The sequence below is a fragment of the Petaurus breviceps genome, unplaced genomic scaffold (genome assembly GCF_028583685.1).
Source record: "Petaurus breviceps papuanus isolate PSGF00001 unplaced genomic scaffold, PetGlider_PUasm1.0 175, whole genome shotgun sequence".
In the NCBI taxonomy this organism is placed as follows: Eukaryota; Metazoa; Chordata; class Mammalia; order Diprotodontia; family Petauridae; genus Petaurus; species Petaurus breviceps.
The window spans coordinates 12,158,233-12,183,731 of NW_027185764.1; the positions used below are offsets into that span (position 1 = coordinate 12,158,233).

The following is a 25,499-nucleotide window of genomic DNA, read 5'->3' on the forward strand; positions in this document are numbered from 1 at the left end:
TCACACTATTCATCAAGATAAGCTCAAAACGGGTAGAACATTTAGACCTAAAGTGCGATAACATAGACAAATTAATGAAGGATGGAAAAAATTACCTGTTAAATTGTGAATAGATGAAGAGTTCATAAGTACACAAGGTATAGAAATGTTCATGAGAGGTAAAATAGATCATTTGGTTTACACAAAATTGAAAGTTTTTGCACAAACAAAACCCATGCAGCTAAAATAAAAAAACTAGGAAATTGGGGGAGGGGTGTAGCAGCAAGCACCCCAGCGTCCCCAGGGTGTCTGCTAACACAGGTTCTTGGACTGCTTTGTTAAAGGAAAGCAACTCAAAATGGGCTAACAAGCTTACTTTAATCAGTCAAACATATATTGTTTACCTAGTTCAGGGGAAAAAGGTCAGTACGCCAAACTTCAGAGTATGCAGACAGAATTATCAAGACAGAGAAACAGATCAAGTAGACAGTTTCCAAACTGTCCAACCATTACATCCATACCAAATCAATATCTGGGTTTTTCAAAGCTGGGGGGGGGGTCCTCTCAACAACGGCCTCCCAGAGTTTCATCTGATCAAATCACAGAACACTTCTCAAAGTGAGCCCCCAAACAAAGCTACACATCAGGGCTTATATAGCATTCTCCTGGCTCAGAGAATGTAACAACCTTCTAGACCCACTGGCCAATCAAAAAGTATCTACTGAAAAACAAGCCTCCCACCCCAGGCTCCAGGTGCACTTTAGCCTAGGGACAGGGAAGATCTTAAAAATTTACATTCCCATTACAAGGGGGAAGGGTTCTTTGAAGGAAGTTTCTTTGATAAAGATCTAATTTAGCAAATATATATATATGGAATTGAGAAAAACTTTTAAGAATAAAAGTCACTCCCCAATTGATAAATGGTTAAAAGATATGGACAGGCTATTTTCAGAAGAAATCAATGTTATCAATAATATAGAAAAAATGTTCTAGTTCACTAAAAATTAGTCAACACAAAGCAAAACAACTCTGATATAGTACTTTACACCCATCAGATTGGGTAAGATGACAATAAAGGAAAGTGACAGATGTTGGAGAGGATGTGGGAAAATAAGCACATTTATACTCTATGAATTTGTCTAATCATTCTACAGAACAATTTGGAAGTCTATTAAAAAAAAAAACTATGAATCTGTGCATCCCCTTTGGCCCAGTAATACTACTACTATGTCTAAATCTCCAGAAGATCAATGAAAAAAAAAAAAGGTCCATATGAAGAAAAAAAAAATTATAGCAGCTCTTTTTGTGGTGGCAAAGAATTGGAAAATTAGAGGATGCATATCAATGGCTGAACAAGTTATGGTACATGAATGTGATGGCATATTATTGTACTATAAGAAATAAAGTAGGATATGGCTTCAGAAAGACCTGGGAAGACTTACATGAATTGATACAAAGTGAAATAAGTAGAACCAGGAGAACAATTTACAAATTAACAGCTATATTATAAATATAATCAATTGTGAAAGACTTAGTACTTCTGATCAACACCATCACAATTCCAAAGGACTCATCATGAAAAATAATATCTTTATCTCTAGGTAGAGAACTGATGGACTTGGATTCAAATGAAAGCATTTTTACTCTCTTTTTTTTAAATAGCTAATGCATACATTTGTTTTGCATGACTATGTATTTTAATGGGCTTTGCATTTCTTGACTTCACAGTGGGGATGGGAAGAGGGATGGGGAGGGAGAATTTGAAAATGAAAATAAAATAAAATTGAACTTTTAAAAAGTTAAATATAAAAATAAGCACTCAAGTAAGCCAGTACAAATTCATATTATGGTAGATTTCAAGAAATCTACAATTGGGCAGTAGCATAACTTCTAGTTTTCTAGTTCAAATCCTCTCTAATAGCACTTACTCTACAACTACACACATTATATAAATATAGAGATATAAAGTCCCTTCCCTTCTGTCTTTTAGAAATATTAATAAAACATTTAAAAGTTATCCTAGTCTGAAGCCTCTGACCTAATCTGAAAAAGAAATTTATTAGTCTTTCTTTAACTGCCATTTCCAAAATTATAGCATAAAAAAGGGAAGGGAGACTTTGATTTTCTTTGATAGGATTTGGGTAATGAACACAGTAACGTAAAAAAGTAGTCTCTTTGATTACTTCAATTAATGGAAATATCTCTTGAGTTCACCTTTGACAAACCGAAAAGGAGAAATCCTTAAAGTCAAAGTGGGATTGAATGATTTTAGAAAAAACTATTCTACAAGGCTGTAACTATTGTTCTGTTTGATAAAGCAAAATGTTAATTGAACTTTACCTTGAGTTATGTAACTATTTTATTTCATTGTAGAATTTTGTCTATTTCTGGAAATGCTATAACCGTAACTCTGAAATGGTTTGTGAAAGAGGTTTTTAGAGTCATAGGGTGGCTCTGTCAATTTCTGGTTCTCTCAGCAAAAAAGCTCAGATCTGAAGAATCAAAATCAATAAAGATTATTTCCAGCAGGCTTGTGCCTAAAAATATTAATTTAATTTTTTAAAAAATCAGGACTATAAAAGGGACTCAGAAATTATTTAATACAATCTTTGAATTTCATGAGAAAAATGAGGCCTTGAGAAGTTATGCTTTTCCATAATATATATTAAAGACTAGAACCCATAACTCCTGACTTCTACTACAATGCTCTTCTCATGACATTTTACAGTAACTCATGTTAAAAAAGTATTGATAATTTCTCTCATAAACATTCCCAAATTTACAATAAGGTATGATTTTAAAATTTTATATTATACTGTAATAATTATCATCATTACCATCATGATGAGCATTATTTGTAGAAGTTTGCCATCTACAAAATGCTTTATGCACATTACCTTATTTAACCCTCACATCAACTCTATAAAATGGGTAGTTATTACTCCCATTTTAAAGATGAAAAAGCAGAGTTAGAGAAGTTAAGTGACTTAACCAAAATCAATCATATAAAGTAATGGATCTACTCTGTAAAGAAAACTAGATTTTCTCATTCATATCCACTAACTCCTGAAATTTAAAGTCCAGCTAATTATAAAGACATTATTACAATTAGTACTATTTAATTCAAGCTTTAAGTTGTGTTTTCCAGGACAAGTGGTAATTTAAGTAAATCTTTCTTCAAGTAAATGAAGTGAAATGGCAATAAGTTAATGCATATTCAAGTATTTAAGGATTGGCAATTAAAAGTCATTGTTTTCAAAGTCACCTGGGATGTTGTTTATCACCTTTGCTTAACAATTCATATCACTGGGAAGATAAGAAATGTGTTCTAAAACTGTCTAGAGGTTTGAAATGTTTAATCTATGAACTTCTCACTTCTGGGAAAACATACAGAAGAACAATTATGTTAGTATTCTCCTCAGGTAGACTAAAATGATTCAATTTGAAAACAAGAACCTGCAATTAAACAAAAGATTGGAATTTTTTATCTATCCCTGTGTCCTAATCTGATTAGCATAGATTAACCAAACAAAAAAATGATAATAATAATATCATCATACACATTCTATATTCTGAAAAAGAAAGTATTTAAATAAAAGCAATGTGAAACAATTTTTCTTTAAGTCAGATGACCCCAGCCTGAAGTCAAGAAAACATATCTTCTTGAGTTCAGATCTGGCCTCAAACACTGAATGAAGTAGGCAAGTGGGAACTGGACGAGGAACTAGGAGCCACCCGCCTTTGATCCCAGGTGGCAGTTTGGCGGATTCAGGTAGGAGCTGCAACCATGGAAGAGGAACCATGGAAGCTGAGAGCCTGTCTTGAGTCAAGATGAAAAGACCTTTGTACTTTGTGTCAATTAAGGAGGCTTGCCTCCTTACAGGGGATTGAGTTAAGCATTTACTAAATGAATGTTATCTTTTGTTTAAAACTGTATGACTCCTTTGGTTAAAACGATGTGGCCATTTTAGTGATAAGTTGTGAAGTTCTAACATTCTGAATGCTGTACTTGATTTTCTGTGAATGTTTTGCTTTAATTTACTGTTGAATAAACAGAGAGTTCACTGTACTGTATAATCAGAACCTTGAAAAGGTGTTCACAGAAGCAGTCCTCTGGAAAGCTGGTCAAGCTACTTAACCCTGTTTACCTAAGTTTCCTCATTTCGAAAATGAGCTGGATAAGGAAATGGCAAACTACTCCAGTACCTTCCACCAAGAAAACCCCACATGTACGGTTCACAAAGAGTCAGACACAACTGCAATGACTATGTTTAAACAAGGATATTATTAATTTTGATATGCAAAGACTACTAAATGTTTCATTTTCTCATGACAAACCAAAATGAATTTATTTTCTAAGGTAAATAAGGCCTGTAATTATTTAACACTCTCAATATGACTAATTCTTGACTACATAAGAAACTTTGTCCTTTGGAAATTTTCTGTTTTAATGATCACATTTCTTCTAGAAATATGGTCTTCTTTTCCAAATCTCCCCTTTTTTCACTGAAAGAATCTGCAGGAATTATTATAGGAGAGACAGAGAAAGAGAGAGAGATGTGTATGTATGTATATATATATATATACACACACACACATACACACACACATACATATGCGTGTATATATATGGGAGGAAGAAAGAGAGAAAGAATTCTTTAATTTTCTTTAGGTAATGGATCTACCTCTATCTATCTATCTATCCATCTATCCATCTATCCATCCATCCATATTAGTCTGCCAATTCAGTGATACATAAAAAAAGTGTAATATATGATTTCCACCCTAAAGTTGTATATAAAGTTATATACTTTGGTGAGGTAAAAACATATATATGACAGGTTAATTAAATAAGACTATAAAATGACAAATATAAGGAATGGAGACTATAAAGATTCAGAGCAAGGAAAACTTCCTTTGGGTTACAGTAGTCAGAGAAGACTTCATAAAGAAAGAGGGGCATTGGTTGGGCCTCGAAGGAGGGGTAGTATTTGATTAAGTAAAATTGAAAGGAAGGCATTTCAAATGGAGGAATGGGTTTGAGACAAGGCACAAGCATATTTGATTGAAAATAAATAGTTCAACTTCCTTGGCATTGAGGGTTTATTCCAGTGAAAATATAGAATAAGATTTGAATCACAGTTTGGGATCAGATTCTGAAGTAATCTGAATGTCATACTATGAATCTGAACTTTATTCTATAAGTAATAGGAGACCATTTAAAGTTTTCAGGCTTGGAAGCAACATAATAAAAGTAATGTTTTAGTAATAATAGTCTGAAAGTAGTATAAAGAATGTATTTGATCATTTAAAATCTATTTAAAAAACAATCAGCAAGAAGATATAACAATACACAAGGCATAAAATGGAAAGGGAACAAACTAGAAAGTAGCAAGTGGGGGAACGAAGATGTATCAATAAAAAGGAAAAATCATGATGCCTTAGTAATGCATTGTCAATGGGAAACCAAATAGTCAAAGGCAAAGATGACCTTGAATATGGGAAACGATATTCAAATATTTGTGTAATCTCATAAATGTGGGTATTAATTTTTATAATTTGCACTGCATCCCATTCACTTCTTCCCAATTCATGCCCAATTCATTATATAATTTTCCAACAAGGAGTCAATAGAACATGCTGAACACCTATCTCATTTCACTATGAAAACATAAGAATAAAAATCTAACCCACAGGCTATTCATTGATTGTTCCTTCCTCTTGCCATGTGATCATCCTATCTCCATTTTTTTTCTCATTCTGTTTTAGATGTCTCACTCACCACATGTCCTTTGTAATTATTTGTTTGTAATACATTTCAGCCTGCTTATGCCCACCATGAACCTATCCATTGTCTTTTGTATGATCCTCAGTTTCAATTATGCAGTAACTATAGTGCTCCATGACTCAGAAATATAACCCTGGAATAATGCTGACAAAAAAAAAGATAGACCTCTGTTTCAGGAAGGAAGCTTAGATTTCAATTTTGGGCCCAATTCATTATCCATTTGCAATGTCTATCCAAGATAAATATATTGATGAATGACATCTCTAGGTGACCTGTTCAATTGCTTTTTATAACCTGGAAAACAGGCCTTCATCTACTTGGTTTTTCCTGTATGACTAGGTAGGCAAAACTATTGTAATGACTACTGATCATGTCCAGGAGTCTCTGTAATCTTTTAGAGCATGATGCAATCAACACAACATCATCCACAAAAGGAAGCATCTAGAAGAATTCATTATCTATAAAAAATTATTCTTCCCTTTGACTTCCACACTGGATTTCTTCTATGAAAGTGCCAAATGCCTCTAATGAGCATACATCTCCATGCTGTATACTTTTTTGACATTAACAATCAGAAGATCAACAACAAAAAAATTATCTCTGTTATTATTTCCTTAAAAGCACTGTGTAAAATATCTCTGGGTATAAAACGGATGCTTTCCTGAATGAAAATCCTGAAAGTGGTATTCTGCTCTCCCAAATCGTCATTTCTGTAGTCACAAAAAAAATGAGCACACCAGGATCTTTTACTGTCTACATCTTTCAGTCAATTGTATGATACTGAAGATGTGCTCTACTCAAGAATAATGCTAGGAAAGCCTTCCTTTTGATGGCCTCATTACACATGCCCTTAATGCATGTGTAGATTATTCTCATGAAAATTTTATATACATGAGATAGTAGGCATATGAGTCAGGAATTATTGTTTTTATCTTACCTTTTTTTGTAATAATAAAATCTAAGATCTTTTCCGTGCCTTTAGCATATTCTCCTCCTTCAGATAGTTTGAGAATAAATGCCTCAATACCTTTAATATTATGCTGCCTCTAGAATGCATGGTTTCTGTGTATTCTTGCTATAATATAACCTCCTTTTTACATCTTTCTCGAGTGCCGCTACCATTTCCTCTATAAGCACACCTGGGAATGTGATATTAAGAGTTCAAATGGGGAATATCCACTGTTCAATGATGGTGAAGGAGTTCATTATAAAAACCTTTCCAGATCTTTTCCATTTCTATGTATTTGTTGTCCTTCAAATTTCATTCTTAATTTCACTTAGTATATCTTTACTTAGTTGTCTCTCATATAAATTTCTTTAAACTGGCTTTTTTATCTACACTGAATAAATAATACCATGTATAATTTTTGAGTCATGCTATTTTTTTAAGCAGTTGGGGTTAAGTAACTTGCTCAAGGTTACATGGCCAGTTATTTCTGGGTGTGGTGCTAAGTATCTGAGCCTAGATTCGATCTCCCAGGTCATCCCGACACTGGGAGCTGGTGCTCTTACTCACTGAGCCACCTGGCCACCCCTGAGTCATGCTACTTTGCAAGAAGGAATAAACAAAGCATTTATTAAATGCTTACCATGCACAAAACACTATGCTAAGGGACAGGGATCCAAATAAAAAAGTAAAATGGTTCTTGCTCACAAGAAGATCACAATCTGAAGGAGTTTACCAATAGCTAAATTCATCTTTCCAAAAGATCTAGAAACTGAGACTTTTATCACCCTTGCCATTTTCTTCCATTTTATCAGTATCATTGTAGAAATAGAAGGGGCCATGCAAGAGTGACAGTCATGAAATATTTTCTTTGTTTTATTGGTTGCCACATCAGAAGCTATATCTGTGGGTAATGAGCCTCTCCATTTCTTAGGTAATTTAGTCTTCAAAAAAGTTTGCCACTGAAACCATAGCTGAATCTTTTCCAGAATGAAAGAACTTTAAAGTGCTTCTATTGATATAACCTTTACGAATCCAGGACCACTGCCAGGTCATGATTATCAGAGTATGACTTAGGGGAAGAAAATGGTGGTGACAAGAAATATGGAAGTTATGAGAAGGGGATGCCAGTTTTGAGGAAGAAGTGATGAATTTGGTTTTTGTCATGTCGAACATAGGATGAAAGTTGTGTATCCATGTAAAATGCATAAGAGGAACCTAATGCTCTGATTGACTTTTGATATAGAATTCAAGGATAAAGGTATAGATTTAATTCTACAAAGGAATGAAAGCTAAAGCCCTGAATATACAATAATGATATTTGCAAAGTACAAAGGTGGCTTATCTCCTGGCAAAAAGGATCATTATTTATGCTCGGACATGAATAGTTCACCTCCTAGTCAAAATAACATATTTGCCAACTATGTGAAATCCTTTCTCTTACTGCAGCACACCATGTTAAATCTCTGCTGCTTTTCATTACTCAATAACTATGCTGAACTGCTTTATGTTAGATTCTCAGAATATCTTTACAGATCTAAGACTAACGAGCTGTTCATGGGTTACATATTTGGGCTAGGCCTACTGTTAATTATTTCATTTGTTTTATAAAGAACAGGTCTTTCAAAGGCCAGTTAGCTGTACACCAGGGGCATAATGAAACTAGAAATTTAGAACACTTACTGTTATGAAATTTAAAAGCACTCTTAAGACCTTCAAATAGAAAGCTGATGGTACTGACACAGCAAGTGATTTGAGTTTATATTTGTTTTTTAATTCCCCTCACCCCCATAACAAGCAATGAATTTATACTGTTTTCCCAATGTTTGTTTGGGAACTTTTACTGTGCAGGGACCTACATGTGGTAAACCAGCATCCTCTACCTCTTCTACCCAAATTTCTTATTGAAGGCTATTAAATGATTCTATACAGAATAGTTTCTTCCTCCCTGTCTCCCTCTAGTTCTCAACCATACTATTATGGGACCACATTGTTGAAGACTAGAAGGATTCTTGGAAATCATCTTACTCAATCTCCTCATTTTACAGATAAAGAAATTTAAGGCCCAGAGAAATTAAGTTCAAGGTCACAAATGTTCCAAAGAGCAGAGGTATGATTCAAATTCTAATTCCAAATAAAAGGTTCTTTCTGTAACATCACATCAAATGCTACACAGAATTACTCATTTATTTTGCTTTTTTCCCCTCACTTCTCTGGCAATAAAAATATAGACTTTTACATATGGGTCAGTAAATTGTGTGAGTGTGTGTGTACATGCTGGTGGTAGTGGTAGTAGTTTTAAAAACATGACTAAATTAGCCTAATATGTATCAAGTTAATAATTAACAAAATTCTCTGAGCAGATACAAATTGAAAAACACCATGCTACGCACTGGAGAAATAAGATAACAAATATACCCTTTTTCCTCAAGAAGCTTCCATTTTACTCCACAGAACATATGTAGATAAATAATTACATATAGAAGACATGATGGAATAGAGGAAGGGATTGGATTTCAGGGGTGAAGAAGGCAGAATCAAAAATCACTCTTAGGATTTAAGCACAAGAGACAAGGATGAAGGGAATGCCATAAACAGAAAAGGGGACACTGGAAAGAGAATCAAATTTGGAGGGAAGAAGAGCTTCAATTTGGGACATGCAGGAGAAAATTATTAATAGGTAGTAATGATTTAAAGGACTGAGTCAATATATGGAAAGAAAATGTTAAATAGAAATGATGATAGATTTATTTGTGGCTTTTTTTGTTTTGCTTTTCTGCAGCCCTGCTTCCTTCAATTAGAATGACCTGACTTACTGGCTCTTACAACAAGCTTTCTATAGACACATTTTCCTCTCCTCTAGTCTTTCATGTTTTATGAAACAGAAATTGGATATTGTTTATAATATTCCAGCATCCTCTTCCAAAACATTTTATAAATGCGTTTATGTTGTAAAGCTGGTATTATTGTTGTTATTCATCCATTATTCTTGAAGAGGACCAAAGATATCACAAAGGTGATATCTTGACTTGTGCATGGATTGGATTTAAGTGAGGCAGTTATAAAACATAATCAGGTTCACTCTCTGTCCTCCAGAGTCATTCAATTCCAGTAGCAAGACAAAGGTCAAGAAGGCTGGTGTTGACCCAAGAGGCAGTGAGCAACCTTGGTCTTTCTAAGTTAAGGTCTTTCCCAGGTCCCAATTCCTATGAAGTCACATCCATTCAATAACTAAGGGCTAGGTAAGAATTGAGACAAAAGATAACCCAATTTAACATCACAAAGAGATCAGTCTGGGAGGGGGAAACCATCTTCTGTTCTGGTTAGAATAGAAAACAATTGCTATTTACACTCATACCAAGCTACCAAGACCCAAATAATAAACCATGACCACATATGAGGCCTTTTGAGCTTCATATAACTTATTAGAATTCATGATTCTCCTGACAAAACCCTGAGAGGTCACTTTCATGTCATGTTGTGGCATAAGTAGGATGCTTATATAGGTAATAAGCAAGACCTAGAGTCTGAACAAAAGCAAGTTCTAGTGACTTTAGTACATATATATTCCAATAAATATAAAATGCTTGGAAAGACAAACGCTCAAATTTTCAAAATAATCATGTAGTCATGTAGTCTTCACCTCATGTAAAAGAATACTCTAAGTACCATCAGCTAACCAGCTAAGTGGTAGAATGATACAATGCAGACATAGTCTAAGTAAAGAACTTCTCATTTTTAGAGGTAGAAAGTAATACATCTTTAGACCAATATACTAAAGGACCTTATAAATATGTGTACAAACATCCATGATAGGCCTCCTCTCATTCTAAACAAAGGCAGTATGGTGCATGGTTCTATTTGGACTGGAAATTTATCAATAACTCCATGGTTGTAAGCAGGCCATTTGTTTGATATGACACCAAGGTAGATTTTAATTGGCATCCTTACATTATTAGTTCAACTGCGGTTCTGTGCTACAGGAATTAAACATTTTTTAGAATGGATTTGCAAGTAAAAGACCAATAAAATTAAGACACTATTTTAATATATATCCTGTGGTTTTCATATTATTTGAGTAACTTTTATCTCATCCATGCAGCAAGACAACAGGCTAGCAAATGAATTAATGTATAGTTATATGATACCAAGTTGACTAATCCAATAAAATAATTTCTTTACATTTTTTTTAAATAGGAAAAAAAATTCTTCCCTTGGGGTGAAAGGGGATATTATAGTATCTTTTTTTGGTTCCACAGAGGTTATTGGGAGATAATTAACACTTCCAAGCTGTGGGGGAAACTTGTTTATCTTATTTTAGCATGACAATGACCATCCTGGAGCCAGGAGGAATCAGAAAGGTTGGGATAAGGCAACCAATTTAAACCTGAGAGGTCAGGCCCTCACCAGTGTCCTCACTACTGGGCCTGCTCGACTGACCTCATTAATATTCATGAATTTATGATGTGGGAGGTGGACTATGTAATGAGGACATAGAGTGGGAGTGTAAGGAAAAGTTGTAACCTAGAGGAGTCTGGAGCAGTCCTGACTGAGGGGAGGAGTCAAAATACAACAACTATATTTAAACTTGCTCTTCCTTTTGTAGGGGGTGAGTGCTCTTAGTGAGTACCACATCTGCTTCTGAAGCATAATAAACCCCTTACTTTGCCCACTCTATTTCTGACTTGTTTCAGTGAGAATGGGTCTACCATGTGGATCTCCCTGCCTGGGAAGTCCTGTGATCCCCACAACCGTGTTTCCCACACTTGGTAAATGTCAAATCTTTGCACATATTTCACTAGTTTAACACTATAACTTCCCAGTGCACTTATTAATTAAAAAAAAAATCTTAACCCATTCAATGAATCATGATTTTTCCCAGACTGAACAACCTAATGATCCATTAAGACAATAAAAATTGGTCTTTTATTTCTGTTTCTCACAAGTTTAACAAGCATCAATTATAATTAGAGACCAAATAAAGGTGTGTGACTAAGTAAGTTTAAATGTAATAAAGAAAAAAGAAAGGCTACTTCTTTCCCTGACATTTCTTCAAATAATTAGTGACAGTAGCTACCATTACACACTTGCAATTCCTTCCATTTTTTAAAAAAGCTAAAACTAGAAATGTACTTCTCAACAGGCTCAGAAATGTGTTAGCTGTCAAAAGCAACCAGTCCAATGCAGGGACCATTATGGTTTGGTGTAGAAAACTATTGGATGAGGGATGTGGAGTGAGACACGTACAGTATGCAAGCAGAGAGATAGATGCATATGGTCCCTACATTGGCTTTGAAAATTACACTTGATTCCTATTGTCATACATATGGAAAGAAAAGAGGAAAAAAGAGCTTTTTTCATTATGAATTTTATCTGAGTGGAACCTCCCAATGACACAGATATTTAACTTTTAGCCCGAGCTCATATCATTTTATGATTCTTTCAGAAATATTTATCTCTGAGCATTTTCTTTAAATGACACTACAAAATATCTGTATATGAAGTACATTCTCAACCTTCTTTTTAGTTCTACATGAAGAAACTTTACTTGGCATTAATTAAATATCCAGGATGAGGATTGGAAGGCAGGGAGAGAGAGGGGTAAGCAAGAACACCTTGAAATAATGCTTAACTAATCACAAAGCAAGTATTTTACAATGAATGAGTGAACTACTAATCAAACCAAAGGAAACAAAGCTGTCAGGGTAGGATAAAAGGATAAAGAGAAATAAGGTAATTACTCTTTTATTGTTAGAGAAAGTCCTATAAAACATAGCTCATTTTTTTTAAATGCCACTTATAAATAAATACAATAACTCGTTAAATTAGTACTTAGAGCTAAAGACAAGTGGGGGTGGACTCACTTTTCAAGAGTATAACATAAAGAGCAAGAAGCAAGTGGACTTTCTACTGTAGAGTGGACATGAGAATTACAAGAATTGTCTGTTACATTTTTGAGAATTTCAGAGTCAGTCCAAAGTAGCTATTTATCTGAAATTGATCCAGAGTACATTATTCTCATTGAAGCTTACTATACTTAATAGGTAAGCTGTGGCATCAAGTATAATTAGCCATATTTCAAATCTTTAATTCATTTCAACTTTAAACCAACTTACATTCTGCTGCTTGGAATGATCTTGTGCCCATCTCTAAACCAAGTCACTTGTGGTCTGGGATAGCTTACGATGTGAGGTAAGTTTAGAACTGCAGCATGTCCTTGAAATACAGCTTTTCTCTGGTCTGCATCCATGAAATTTCCCATATCTGCAGGAAAAAAATTTACACCTTGAAAATTCAGAAATTTTTAAGTGGTCAGAGAAGAAAATAATTATATTTTATGGAAAAATCATTGGCAATTATGCGATAAGGCTGCCTGGTACTGATAATTAATGCAGATTTCAATTGTGAAGTGAAGCATAAGGCAAGGCCAATGTCTCCAATGCACCCAAGAAATACTAATCAGCAGAACTGCATGGTCTTTGTCTTACTAGAAAGATAAAATGAAATATTTTCAAGCCATAAATACACCATTGATGACATTCAATTGAATTTAAGAAACATCATTGCCTCCAGTCAAAGATACCACAGAGACTTTTAAACTTAAAACTATAAAATATATTTACACATTTTATCTTTTTATTTAGATGAGTTCCTGGCATCCAAATCTTTATAGCCATTCTTCCTTTAAAGTAATACTTAATGTGAGCTTTATTATAATCATTACTATTTGAATAAATTGATCTTAAGTGAGGAAATCATCCATTCTCATGCCAAATATTGGTAGAAGGATAAGACAACTTTAGATTGAAGCATGTTACTTTACTTGATTCATAGTTTCAATGTATATTGCTTTGGTCAGACCACATCTAGAGTACTGTGTTTGAGTTTCGGAGACCACATTTAAGAAAGACAAACTGAAGAACATAAAGAGATAAAAACAGTGACCAGACATGAAACCACATCATTATTCTGTTCAATATAATTCAATCCAATAAACAGTTATCAAGTGGCTACTAGATATAATAGATACAAGGTGTTGTACTCAGGGATGGGGACACAAAACCAAAAGATATCTGCCCTCAAGGGACTTTTATTCTACTAGACTAGGCTCCAGATATTATCTCAGGCTGTCAATGTCCTTTCTCCTCATCTTTATCTCCTACTTTCCAGCATTCCTTCAAGACTCAAATAAAATCCCACCTACTACAAGAACTCTGTCCCAATCTCTCTTAGTTCTAGTGCTTTCCCTCAATTAATTATTAATTGAAATTTGTTTGTATATATCTCTTTGTATGTTGTCTTGCCCATTAGATTGTGAGCTCCTAAAGGGTAAAGACTTTCATTTGACTCTTCTATCCTCAGAGCTTAGCATAGTGCCTGGTTCCTAATAAGTATTTAATAAATGGTTATTGACTGAATGGGTTACTATTTTTAAATCAAATCATATGATTTCTATTTGTCTCCTGAAGTAATTGGAGGTACTGTATTTATCTTGGACAAGAGCAGACTTAGGGAGGGCATTAAATCTGACTTGTTTTGACTATACTGAAAGACCAAAATTAGAAACAATGGGTACAAGTTTCAGAGAAGCTGATTTCCACTGGATGTCAATATAATAACTAAAGCAACCCCAAAATAAAACAGGTTTCCTTGGAAGGAAATGGCCTCCCCTTAACTAGAGATCTCAAACAAAGGGTGGATGGACACATGTAAAACATCCACTACAACATTCCCAATATCAGATATGAATGGAACACGTTAGCCTCAAAGGGCCTCCTTACTCTTAGATTCTGTGCATAATCTCCTTCCTCATCTTTTTTTTTTTACTTCTACAACTTTCTTAAATATTACTCTTCTGGGTATTTCTCCTTTTGTTCACCCTCTCCTAAGTATTTTAACCATAATTAGCAATAATTATATGCTGTTCTGATCTACCACTTGGCTAGAAAAAAATTCAAGTAGCTAGGGTCACAGGAGAAACATCCAGAACTAGGAGAATATAATGCATTACTTTCTTCATTTATTTATGAGATTTTAAGGTATTTTATTCATTTTGATAATTTAAAGTTTAGTTATGCTGTATGATGCTATCATACATAACATGTATTGCATGATGCTATACATACATAATTACATACATATCATGTGCCAGGGTTGTGTGCCCATAACACATAAATTTTAGAATTAGGCAACAGATTTCAATTAGCTATAGTTTTTGTGATTCAGAAAAACAAAAGAATTCCTTATGACAAGAAGCTTTAAAAAATACTAATGTAATAAAGATTTTTTTAAAAAGCTACTAATTTGTATTTACCACAACGCTTTACACACAGTAGGCATTTAATCAATACTTGTCAAATTTAAATGAATTGACAAAATAAAGCCCTTTTGAACGTTTATCTCAAACTACAGTGAAATCTGAAAGCAAAGGCAGAGGCTGGAAAATAAAGAAGCACATGAAATTATAATGGCTAGAGATCAAAGAGTAAAAAGTGATATAAATAATTAAGCAAGAGAAAGACCAAAGCATAGTTTTATAAAATAGGATTTCGGGCACACTAATGAATTTTCAGCCAGTTAACTTGTTCAGATGTGTTTAGGGGTATTTAACTGCCTTTTTGTTTATAATTACATTTTTCAATTACTTAACTACTCACTAACAACAGTTGAGTGTCTCAAATGACCTTCATAATTCAAAAAATGTTAAGCCTTCTTTGTGATTGTAAAATTAAACAACATTTTTGAATGAGTACCTGATTCAGTGGTTTGTAATCATGGGAGGTTGTTGGGTTATTTCCCCTTTCCAAACAGATTTTTTTTTCTTGTGGGAGCAGGGTGGATTTGGAAGTAGGAAGGAATAGTATTTATTTTACATTAGTAGCATTGAAAATCACAGACCTCAGATCTGGGGTCCTAATATCTGATAGGTGATCAAATAACATCACTGATTAGAATATGAGCTTATTTCATAAGGTCCTTTATAATTCAAGAACCAAGAAAGTTTCAAAAATAATTTTCATTTTATTTTCTTGCATTTTGGTGGTATTTTTTTATTATAATAGTAATAACAAACATTTATATTGCATTTACTATGTCCAGGCACTCTGTTAAGTGCTTTATATATATTATCCCACTTTATCCTCACAACAAATGTTGGGAGGTAGGTGATATTACTGTCCCTATTATACAGAAAAGAAAACTGAGGCAAACAGAGGTTATAAATAAATTAGTAGATGAAAGAAGTCAGTCTATTTTAAAGAATTTCCATACATATTCATATTAGGGAAAGTGTTTTAATTTTTTACATTACAATGCTATTTATACTATCCTAAGTACATTAAAATAAAGCCCTATGCATTTTGATTCCTGATGTAGCAATTCCTCAGGAAATTAATTTTCTTTCAAATGGATTTTCCTAATAAAGAATTAGCTGATTTTCTGCCACATTAATATCATTTATACCATGATCTGTAATAACCATGATTTTATAGGACCATGGATTTAGAGCTGGAAGGAATCACAGATTATCTACTTAAAATCACTTGTGGTGGAGAAGAGGAAAATGAGGCCCAAAGAGATTCAATGATGTGCCCAGGATAACACAGGGAACAAGTAGCAGAGAGGAAATTTAAAGCTACATCCTTTAACTCCAGAGTCAGTGTTTTTCTCACTGTGCAAGAAGGCTCATGAGCTTGTACTTTCAGAGCTCCAAATGTTACTTAGGGATCATCTATCCCAAAATCTTACTGGAACAAATAAATTGTTACCCTATATCAGCAAACACCCTAGTGCACCCAGGATGGCTTGATAGCATAGGTTCTTTGGTCTGCTTTTAAAGGTAAAGACTACTCAAAAAGGGGCTAACAATCCTATTTTAATTACATTCACCATTCAGGGGAAAGGTCAACACCTTGAATGAAGAGAAAACAGAAGCAGAGAAATTAGCACAAAAATCAACAGACAGGTCTCCAGCTGTCTGAACATAGCAATATTGCTATACAGTTTACACACATCACTGGATCAAGGGAGCAGAGACATCTAAGCAGTAGGAGGGCTCTAAAAATACAGCTACCAGGAAATCAAAAGATCCTTCTCATGAACCAAGCAAAATATCAACCTCCCAGATTATATAACAAAGACCAGGTCCCTGATTTGCTGAGAGCCAGAAGGCACAAAACCTACTTGACTGAGCACAGCTGTGAATTATCAAGGCTCAAAGGATATAAATGCTTCAGATGTTTACAATTTAGCCTGAGCCTAGGAAATTGAACTCCAACAACAAGAAGAAAAAAAAACAAGAAATATTCCAACTTGCTTGTGCTCACAGATTCAGAGAAGGGAAGAAACTTGCCCATACCACACATTGAGATAAGACAACCTCCCAATGTTCAGGCTTGAGTTTTTATACATCCAAGATTAAGTAACTAAAGAATCAGTCTAGTGTGATGATTACAAATTGGTGTTATTCTATCAAAATATATTTAAATCATTTCTTTATATTTTTTCTTTGAGGAGAAAGCTAAGAAATGTTCTCAAGTAATATGAGCATGAATGTATCTTATTAATATCACACTCTAACCAACTAAGTTGACCACTGGTTAAAACAATTAATCTAAAGTACTTCTACTTAAATGTTATTTTGAAGTAAAAAAAAAAATCACTTGCCATTGAAATGTTTAATTACATGAATCAATGATAAAAATTTCAGTTTATGAAATCAGTAAAAATTAGTTTTGATTTGTGTTTAATAGTCTATTTATTCATGTCAGTTAACATTTGAGGACCTTTCAAATGTACACATACATGCAACTTGAACTTCAGATTTTCGTTGCAAGAGTGCTCCCATTCTGTTGCGTACCACACATCGGTAAAACCCAGCATCAGTCCTCTCTAAAGATGGAATAATGTACCTATGGGATAAACAAAAAAACAATTAATTCTAACAGAGTGATGGCACAGAAAACATTCAAAAAATATTTTCTTGTTGACATATTGCTTAATTGGTATCTATAATTAAACTGAGAAAGTAAGGGCTATCAGTAGGAAAAGAATTCCCAGTCGTGAGTCTGTGGCAAACCAGAGTGTCTCTATTTCCTTGGACACCAAAACATTGACAAAAAATTCTTAAAACAGCTAAAAATTTACAAGCAAGTTAAGAAAAAATTCACAAAAATACACCAATAGAAAACATAAGAGATATTGTAAAATTAAATAAATTTTGTATCCCAACATTACTGCATGTCACAATTTCAAGTTTGTCTGGGGTAAAAGTTTCCCTTTCTGCTTCTTCAACATACTTTATTATGTATTTTTCCAATAAAATAAAATTTCTGAATGTTTGTAAATATACTTTCATATATGTTTCACCAATCCAATCTTATAAATGGCACACATTTGTATTAATTCTCTCTTTATTTATTTATTTAATTTATTCTGATTACATTTTTATACAAAAGCATTTATTTCCTCTTAAATTCTAGATTTTGTTCAGTTGCTGGTTTTAAAATTGAGCTTATTCTTAGATTAATTGACTCCAGATTAACAAAGGTAATAAGTTTTCTCAGTTCAAACTTAACCAAAAACAATAATAAAGATTATAAAGTGGGCAGTCTGAGGTCCTTGTAAGGAATCCACAGTCTGATGGGGTCAGGAAGAGTCAGAAAGTAGGGTGGCAGATTCTGCTGCTTACCATACTGATACTTCAAGGGATCTTGATAGGGAAAGTCACAAAAAAATAGCATTTAGAGTAAAAGGATTGCAAATTTGAGGAGAGAGATTAAGCCAGGCAAATGCTTAGCTTTTTGGCCCCCTGATGCATTCCTCCCGATGTGATACTGACCCCCAGGTTTGAATCTCTATTCCAAAAATTAATTTTACAGTCTGAGCAACCTCTACTAATCCCAAAAAAGTTCCCATTTCCCTGAGTATATTTGCCTAACCATTCTCACAAACTGGTTCTCTATTAGTTGGAATACAACCAGAGCAGTAAAGAACGTGTTCAATGTACAGGATAAGTAATACAAAATGGTGGCTGAGGCAAGCAGCACTAACCTCACTTTCAAATCAGTGATATGATGAGGAGAAGGGATCCCAGTACTCTGCCATGAAGGGAGACCTGAGAATATTGCCCTATGATGAGGAAGATGGAAGACCCTGAGAGAATGGAAATCTTTGAAGGAGTCCCCATGATACTATGAGGACAATTTTGGGAAGGCTGCTGCCAGACAAAGAGCAAGATGAAACTAGGAGGTAACTTCAAGGAAAGTTTTTGTACCCCTTCAATTTTGGTGCCTTCAAGTCTAGTTCTTTTTCTCCATCCCAGTAATAGTTCTACATATAACAGAATGCGTGGCTTTCAAACGACCTGCCTGTGGCTGCCTATGTGAAATCCAACTGCCATGTTAAACTCTGCTCAGAACACAGGCTCTAGAGACTCCAGAATGTTAGGTACAGTTGCCTCTCACCTACCAGTACAATGAGACATATGCGCAACTTTGAAGGAAGCAAATTCTTGGCTTAGACATCCCTTGAAATCAGCAGTTCTGATATACAAATCCTCACAGATTATTTTCAGCACTGGACTGTTTTTAGACTCCTGCAAGTTACTAATGGCACCAAAATTTTGATCCAACAGGATTCCCCATGGGTAGCTTATGTGGAATCCTGCATAGCAAGTCAGACAGCCTGCTGGGCCAACAACTATTTCACAGAAAATAACCCTTCTTAGACACTGTGAATGGGTTTCCACAAGAGTTCAAGGGTGCTAGTATTACTCTCTGAACTCCCTTTAAAATGAGATTGTCACAGAGAGATTTGTCAGATTTAGCAAGAGTCAAATGTCCAAGACATGACTTTTCAATTTCTTCCGTATGCTAAATAAAGTCTTGGAATGAAGTAGCCTTTTCTGGTGGATCAATTTATGAGGTATGGTCACCCCTTAATGATAATGAATTTACCTAAGTAGAAATGTTACTGACTAGGGGTGGCCCGGTAGCACAGCGAGTAAAAGCACTGGCTCCAGTGTTGGGATGACCTGGATCAAATCCGGGCTCAGATACTCAGCACCACACCCAGAAATAACTGGCCGTGTAACCTTGAGCAAGTTACTTAACCCCGATTGCTTAAAAAAAAAAAAATATGTTACTGACTAGCCTGCACTGCCTCCGGTATCATCTTCAGTCATGACCAAACTTGTGGCAAACTTCCCTCACACACAACCCTCAGTACTTTCCCAACCCATCTGCTGGGGCAGGTTACATGGCAGGAAGAACTAGTAAAGCTTAGAGGGTATCGTGTTTGCTGCCATTATGGGTAAATGCAATGCCTCATCCTATTTCCCCACCTTCATATTGACTAGTCCTTTGTTGTTCAGTTGTATTTAACTCTTCCTCACCCTATTTTTGGGTTTTCTTGGCAAAGATATTGGAGTGTTTTTCCATTTCCTTCTACAGCTCATTATAGAGAGGAAACTGAGGCAAACAAGATTAAGTGACTTGCCTAGGGTCACACAGCTATAAGTGTCTGATATCAAATTGAACTCAGGTCTTCCTGACTCCAAGCCTGGTGCTATATCTAGTAAGCCACCTAGCTACCACCATTGACTACACCACATACTTCCAAATGTTGACAGGTATCATATGATTGCCAAGATGGGAGAGTAATTGTTCTCCAAATATTTCTCTAAACCAAAAAACCAAAAACCACAGAAAAAGTAATATATCCCAGAAATAGAGTAGCTAAAGCTCCAACCATAAGATAAGAAACCCATAAAAGGTTTAAAAATCATAAAATAACATCAAGCAATAATTTGCACTCATCATGATCACCCCACAACCCATAGCAACCATAGCTAGTTCTTGAAGAAGAAGCCTTGTCCAATTCCCCCACAAGAGTGGCACAGACTCAAACATTCCCACAAATATACTCCACAAGAGGCTGTAGACACGGATGTTATCCAGCCATGTGAAGGAAAGAGGGAGGGAGCATTTGGATGGAGAAGAAGTAGAAGCTGCAGGTAGCAAAGAGGTGTCTAGAAGAAAAGGAGCTTCAACACACAAGGGAAATAGGAAGAGAAATGTAGTGAGGGTCATGCTCTCACCCTAAAATTTATTCTGGAAAGAGAACTGAGGCTGAGCACTTGTCACCTCTGCAGTCTGGGAAGGCTGCAGACACTCAACCTACTAGGCATTGGGGAAAGGCCACTATATAGTAGAGGAAGGAGTAGTGTGTGACCTGAATACAAATCTAACACCTAAACAGAGAATTTTTAGACAAAAGGAAAAATGAGTAATATTTTGAAGGGAGGTCAAAAAATAATGAAAAAGAATCATAGTATGAAAGGAAATGAATCAAAAATCTTTGGTTAAACCGAACATTCTGAGGATAATTCAAGGCTTATAGAATTAACAATAATAAAGTTTATAGAAATTCCAAAATAGTTTAAAAAGAGGGAAAAAAAACTTTTAAAATAAGATTTTAGGAATTTAATTTTAGACTTTTTTGGTCTTTATAGCCCCAGTGCCTAGCATATTGATTGGTATGAAATAGGTACTTGAAAATTGTTTAATAAATTGATAAATGACAAATTATGTTGTAAATCATAGTTCTCAAGATATCTAAAAATATTCACATCAAGTTTCTCTGATAAAGGTAGATAGTTATACCTTTTCTAGATATTCTAGATATTTAAGAAAATGATTCACACTTATAAACTGCAAGCCACTGCTGGGAAAACAAGAAAGCAATATGGTAGAAAATAGGTAGACCAGGATGCTCCATTTACCAATATAAGACCAAAATGGATACCTGACCTAGAGGCAAAGGGAATATCAATAGTGAATTAGGAAAGCATAAAATGGATTACCTATTAGATTTAAGAATATGAATATAATTTATAAATAAATAAGAGTCAGAGAACATTTGTGAACTTAAAATGGATAATTTTTTGATATTAAATTAAAAGGTTTTGTACAAATAAAACCAATGTAGGCAAGATTAGAAGTAAAGTGTAAAGTTGGGAGAAACTTTTTATAAACAGATAAAGGCCTCATATCTCAAGTACATATAGAATTGAGTCAAATATGTACTAATATGAGTCATTCCCAAATGGTCAAAAGATATGGACAGTTTTAGAAGAAGAAATCAAAGCTATATGCAGTCATATAAAAATGATCTAAATAATTAATGATTAGAAATGCAAATCAAAACAACTTTGACGTGTCAGATTAACTAAAATGATAGAAGAGGAAAATGACAAATGTTGGAGGGCATGTGGGAAAATTGGAACAATAATACACTATTGGTAGAATTGGGAACTAATCGTACCATTTTGGAAAACACTTTGGAATTTTACATATATGTTATACCCTTTGTAAGGGTATAAAGAGCTTTATACCCTTTGACTCAGCGATACCACCATTAGATCTATTTCCCAAGGTGATCAAGAAAAAAGGAAAATAATCTTTATGTTCTAAAATATTTATAACAGTTCTCTTTGTGGAAGCAAAGAAGTGGAAATTGAGGGGATGTTTATCAGTTGGGGAATGGCTGAAAAAAGTTGTGGTATGTGATTGTGATGGAATACTACAATGCTTTAAGAAATGATCAGCAAGTTAATTTTAGAAAATGGAAGGACTTCATTGAAATGCAGAGTACAACAAGAAGAACCAAGGGAACATTGTAAATGGTAATAACAATATTGTTCAGAGAGTAACTGTGAATGACTAAGGTATTCTGAGTAATATGAACATCCAAATCAACTAATAAAGGATTTAATGAAGGAAAATTGCTATCCACATCCTGGAAAAAAAAACTGATATATGGAAGTATGTATTGTATGATACCACACACACACACACAGACATGCACACACTCACTCACTCACTCTGAATGTTAGCCTTCTGTAATATGTCATTGGAAGAAAAGGAGGAAAACAACTTGGAATTGAAAATAACAACAAAAAAGAAAACTAAAAAACAAACCCAACTACGTACCATTCTCCAGTAGACAAAGGAGATGAACAGTTTTCAAAGAAAGAAATCCAAGCTATTAATAATCATATGAAAATAATGCATTAAACCATTAATAATAGGGGAAAGACAAATTAAAGCATCTTTAAAGTTCCACCTCAAACCTATCATTCTGACAAAGACAACAAAAGAGGAAAATGGTAAAAGTATGAAAAGCTGTGGGAAAACAGACACTCTAGTGCTTGGTTGGTGCCGAGCTGTGAATTGGTTCAGTTATTCTGGGAAGCAATTTGGAATTATGCCCATAAAGTTACCATACCATGCATGCCCTTTGACCCAATTAGTGATACTATTACTAAGCCTATACCACAAAGATATCAAAGGTGAGGAAAAGGATCAATGTATGTTTAAAAAAAAACAACAAACATTTATAGCAGCTCTTTTGTAATAACCAAAAAACAAACAAACAAACCTGGAAACAAAGGTGCTGTCCTATTTTCAAATGACCAAACAAACTGCATTATGTAAAAATATTGGAATGTTATTACGCCATAATAAATGATGAGATTGACAGTTTCAGAGGAAATTGGGAAGATCTTTATGAACAGATGTGAAATAAAGTGAAAAGAAATAGAATAATATATTTAAGGATGACAATATTATGCAGAAAACTTTAAAACTCAAATGAATGCAAAGATAAGCCACAAGTCCAAAAAATTGAAGATGAAACATGCCACTCTCTTCCTGCTAGAGAGGTTGAAAGCTGAATGAGATAGACATTTCTGAATATAACTTACATGTCATTTTGCTAAAGTATACCGGCTACATAGTGAAAGCTTTCTTTTTAATTTGTTCAGTTGGGGGTGCTTAGAATGAGTGAGAAATAATTCTTATGTGAAAAATAAAAATAATAAACTATTAAAGAATTATAAATACCATATCATAAGAATTAATAGGATAAATCTGTCTAGACCTCTTGAGTATAAATAATCAGTATTTAATAATAATATCTACAAATTGGTCTCCAAAGAAAAACTCCATGCTAAAACTATAAAACATGTCAGGATTAAATTTCATAATTTCAACAACAAACAACATATTTGACTAACAGACAAGAGAAAGATCTTCAGCTATGAAGGAAAAGAAATTCTAGCAATTCATGACTAGCTCATCAAAGAAACTGAGAAAGGAAATGCAAAAGAATATTCTGAAAAGCGAAAGAACTCCATCTGCAACCAAAAATAAGCACCATGCAAAACTTTGCTTAAAATTCAAGGGAAAAAGTTAAACCTTAAACAAAGAAGAATTCACCAATCAGTAATCATTTAGTAAGTGGTCACTAAGTGCCAAATGTCCCTGCCAACAACCTAGAGGTGAGCAGAATATTAAGTTTAAAAACTTTCCAAAAAGGAAAATTATGAGAAAGGTAAAGAAATTGAATTATTTTTGGAGGGGAGAAGGCAAAGCAATTGGTGTTAAGTGATTCAGTTATTTTTAAACAAGACTAAGTAATAAAATAGATATTATCATGTGCACACCCTGGTTTTTTAAAGAAAAAATAAATAAGGCAGAACAATAAAAAAGAACAAAATGGGATTGAGTATAAAACATACCTTTTAGACCTAAGGTGCTAACTATTTAAGAGGAATTTAAAGAATCAGAAAAGACAAATGAACACATAAGGACCTAAATCCCATGATTCTCTATGAAGGAATAATTGATAACACAGTAGGAAACTGTGTGAATGGGGCGACAAAGAGGAGCTGGAGATGTATCCTCATCCTGTCTCCATGTGAGCAGAGAAGGGATAATAATTTCTTTATGTTCTCAACAATAAATCCCCATCATTGGGCTTTTCCTGGTTTTCCTTGTTGGTACTATTTTCCCTTCCAGGTCACTTTGTGTACTCTTGTCATTTCAGGTATTGGTTGTTTTAGTAACATCCATCGGATTCTTCATGACCCCATTTGGGGTTTTCTTGGAGTGGTTTGCCATTTCCTACTCCAGTTCATTTGACAGATAAGGAAACTGAGGAAAACAGGGTGAAGTGAGTCACCCAGGCTCACACAGCTAGTAAGTGTCTGAGGCCAGATTTGAACTCAGGAAAATGAGTCTTCCTGACTCCAGGGCCAGCGCTCTGTGTATTAGGGTGCCACCTACCTGCCCATACAGCTAGCATATATCTTGGTTAAGAATGGGTCTGATTGAGAAAAATTAATCAAATCATTCTACTCCAACTAAAAGATGTAATAAGATTCTATAGCCTCCATACTTTTATCACTGGAGACTACACCTCAACTGTTCACACAGACAAGGCCTGCACACTTCCCTAGGTGCTATAGCCAATCTGCTTTGATTGGCTGAGAAATATGGTCACGTCCTCTGGGGACTGTATCAGGCTACGTGTATTTTAAGATTCCATCGTGAGGTGAACCAAGAGAGATTTCCTGGCTAACACCAAAGGAGGAGGGACAGAGAGAAACAGAGAGACAAAGAGACAGAGAGACAGAGACATAGAGAGACAGAGAGAGAGAGAGAGAGAGAGAGAGAGAGAGAGAGAGAGAGAGAGAGAGAGAGAGAGAGAGAGAGAGAGAGGAGAGGATTTTAGCCTGAGCCTACGCCTCACCCTCCTCCTTTTGACCTTTGGTAGGGAGAAGACTTTGAGCTTCAAAATGTCCAGAGAGTATAGTACTTCACAGTACTTACAGAAGAGTACATAGTAGCACCTACATTAAAAGACAAGGACAAAACACAAACAAACAAACAAACAATATCTATCTATCTATCTATCTATCTATCTATCTATCTATCTATCTAT

General features: G+C 34.6%; 1 protein-coding gene across 1 annotated transcript in view; it reads right to left on the minus strand.

The window, feature by feature from the left end:
- Window positions 1–25,499, minus strand: part of SDK1 (sidekick cell adhesion molecule 1) — a 1,154,843-nt gene that overhangs the window by 730,971 nt on the left and 398,373 nt on the right. The window contains exons 6-7 of the mRNA XM_069084769.1: window positions 17,517–17,623; window positions 12,830–12,977 (exon numbers count right to left, since the gene is read on the minus strand). Of these exons, the coding sequence (XP_068940870.1) occupies window positions 12,830–12,977; window positions 17,517–17,623 (255 nt within the window). The remainder of the gene's footprint in view (window positions 1–12,829; window positions 12,978–17,516; window positions 17,624–25,499) is intronic.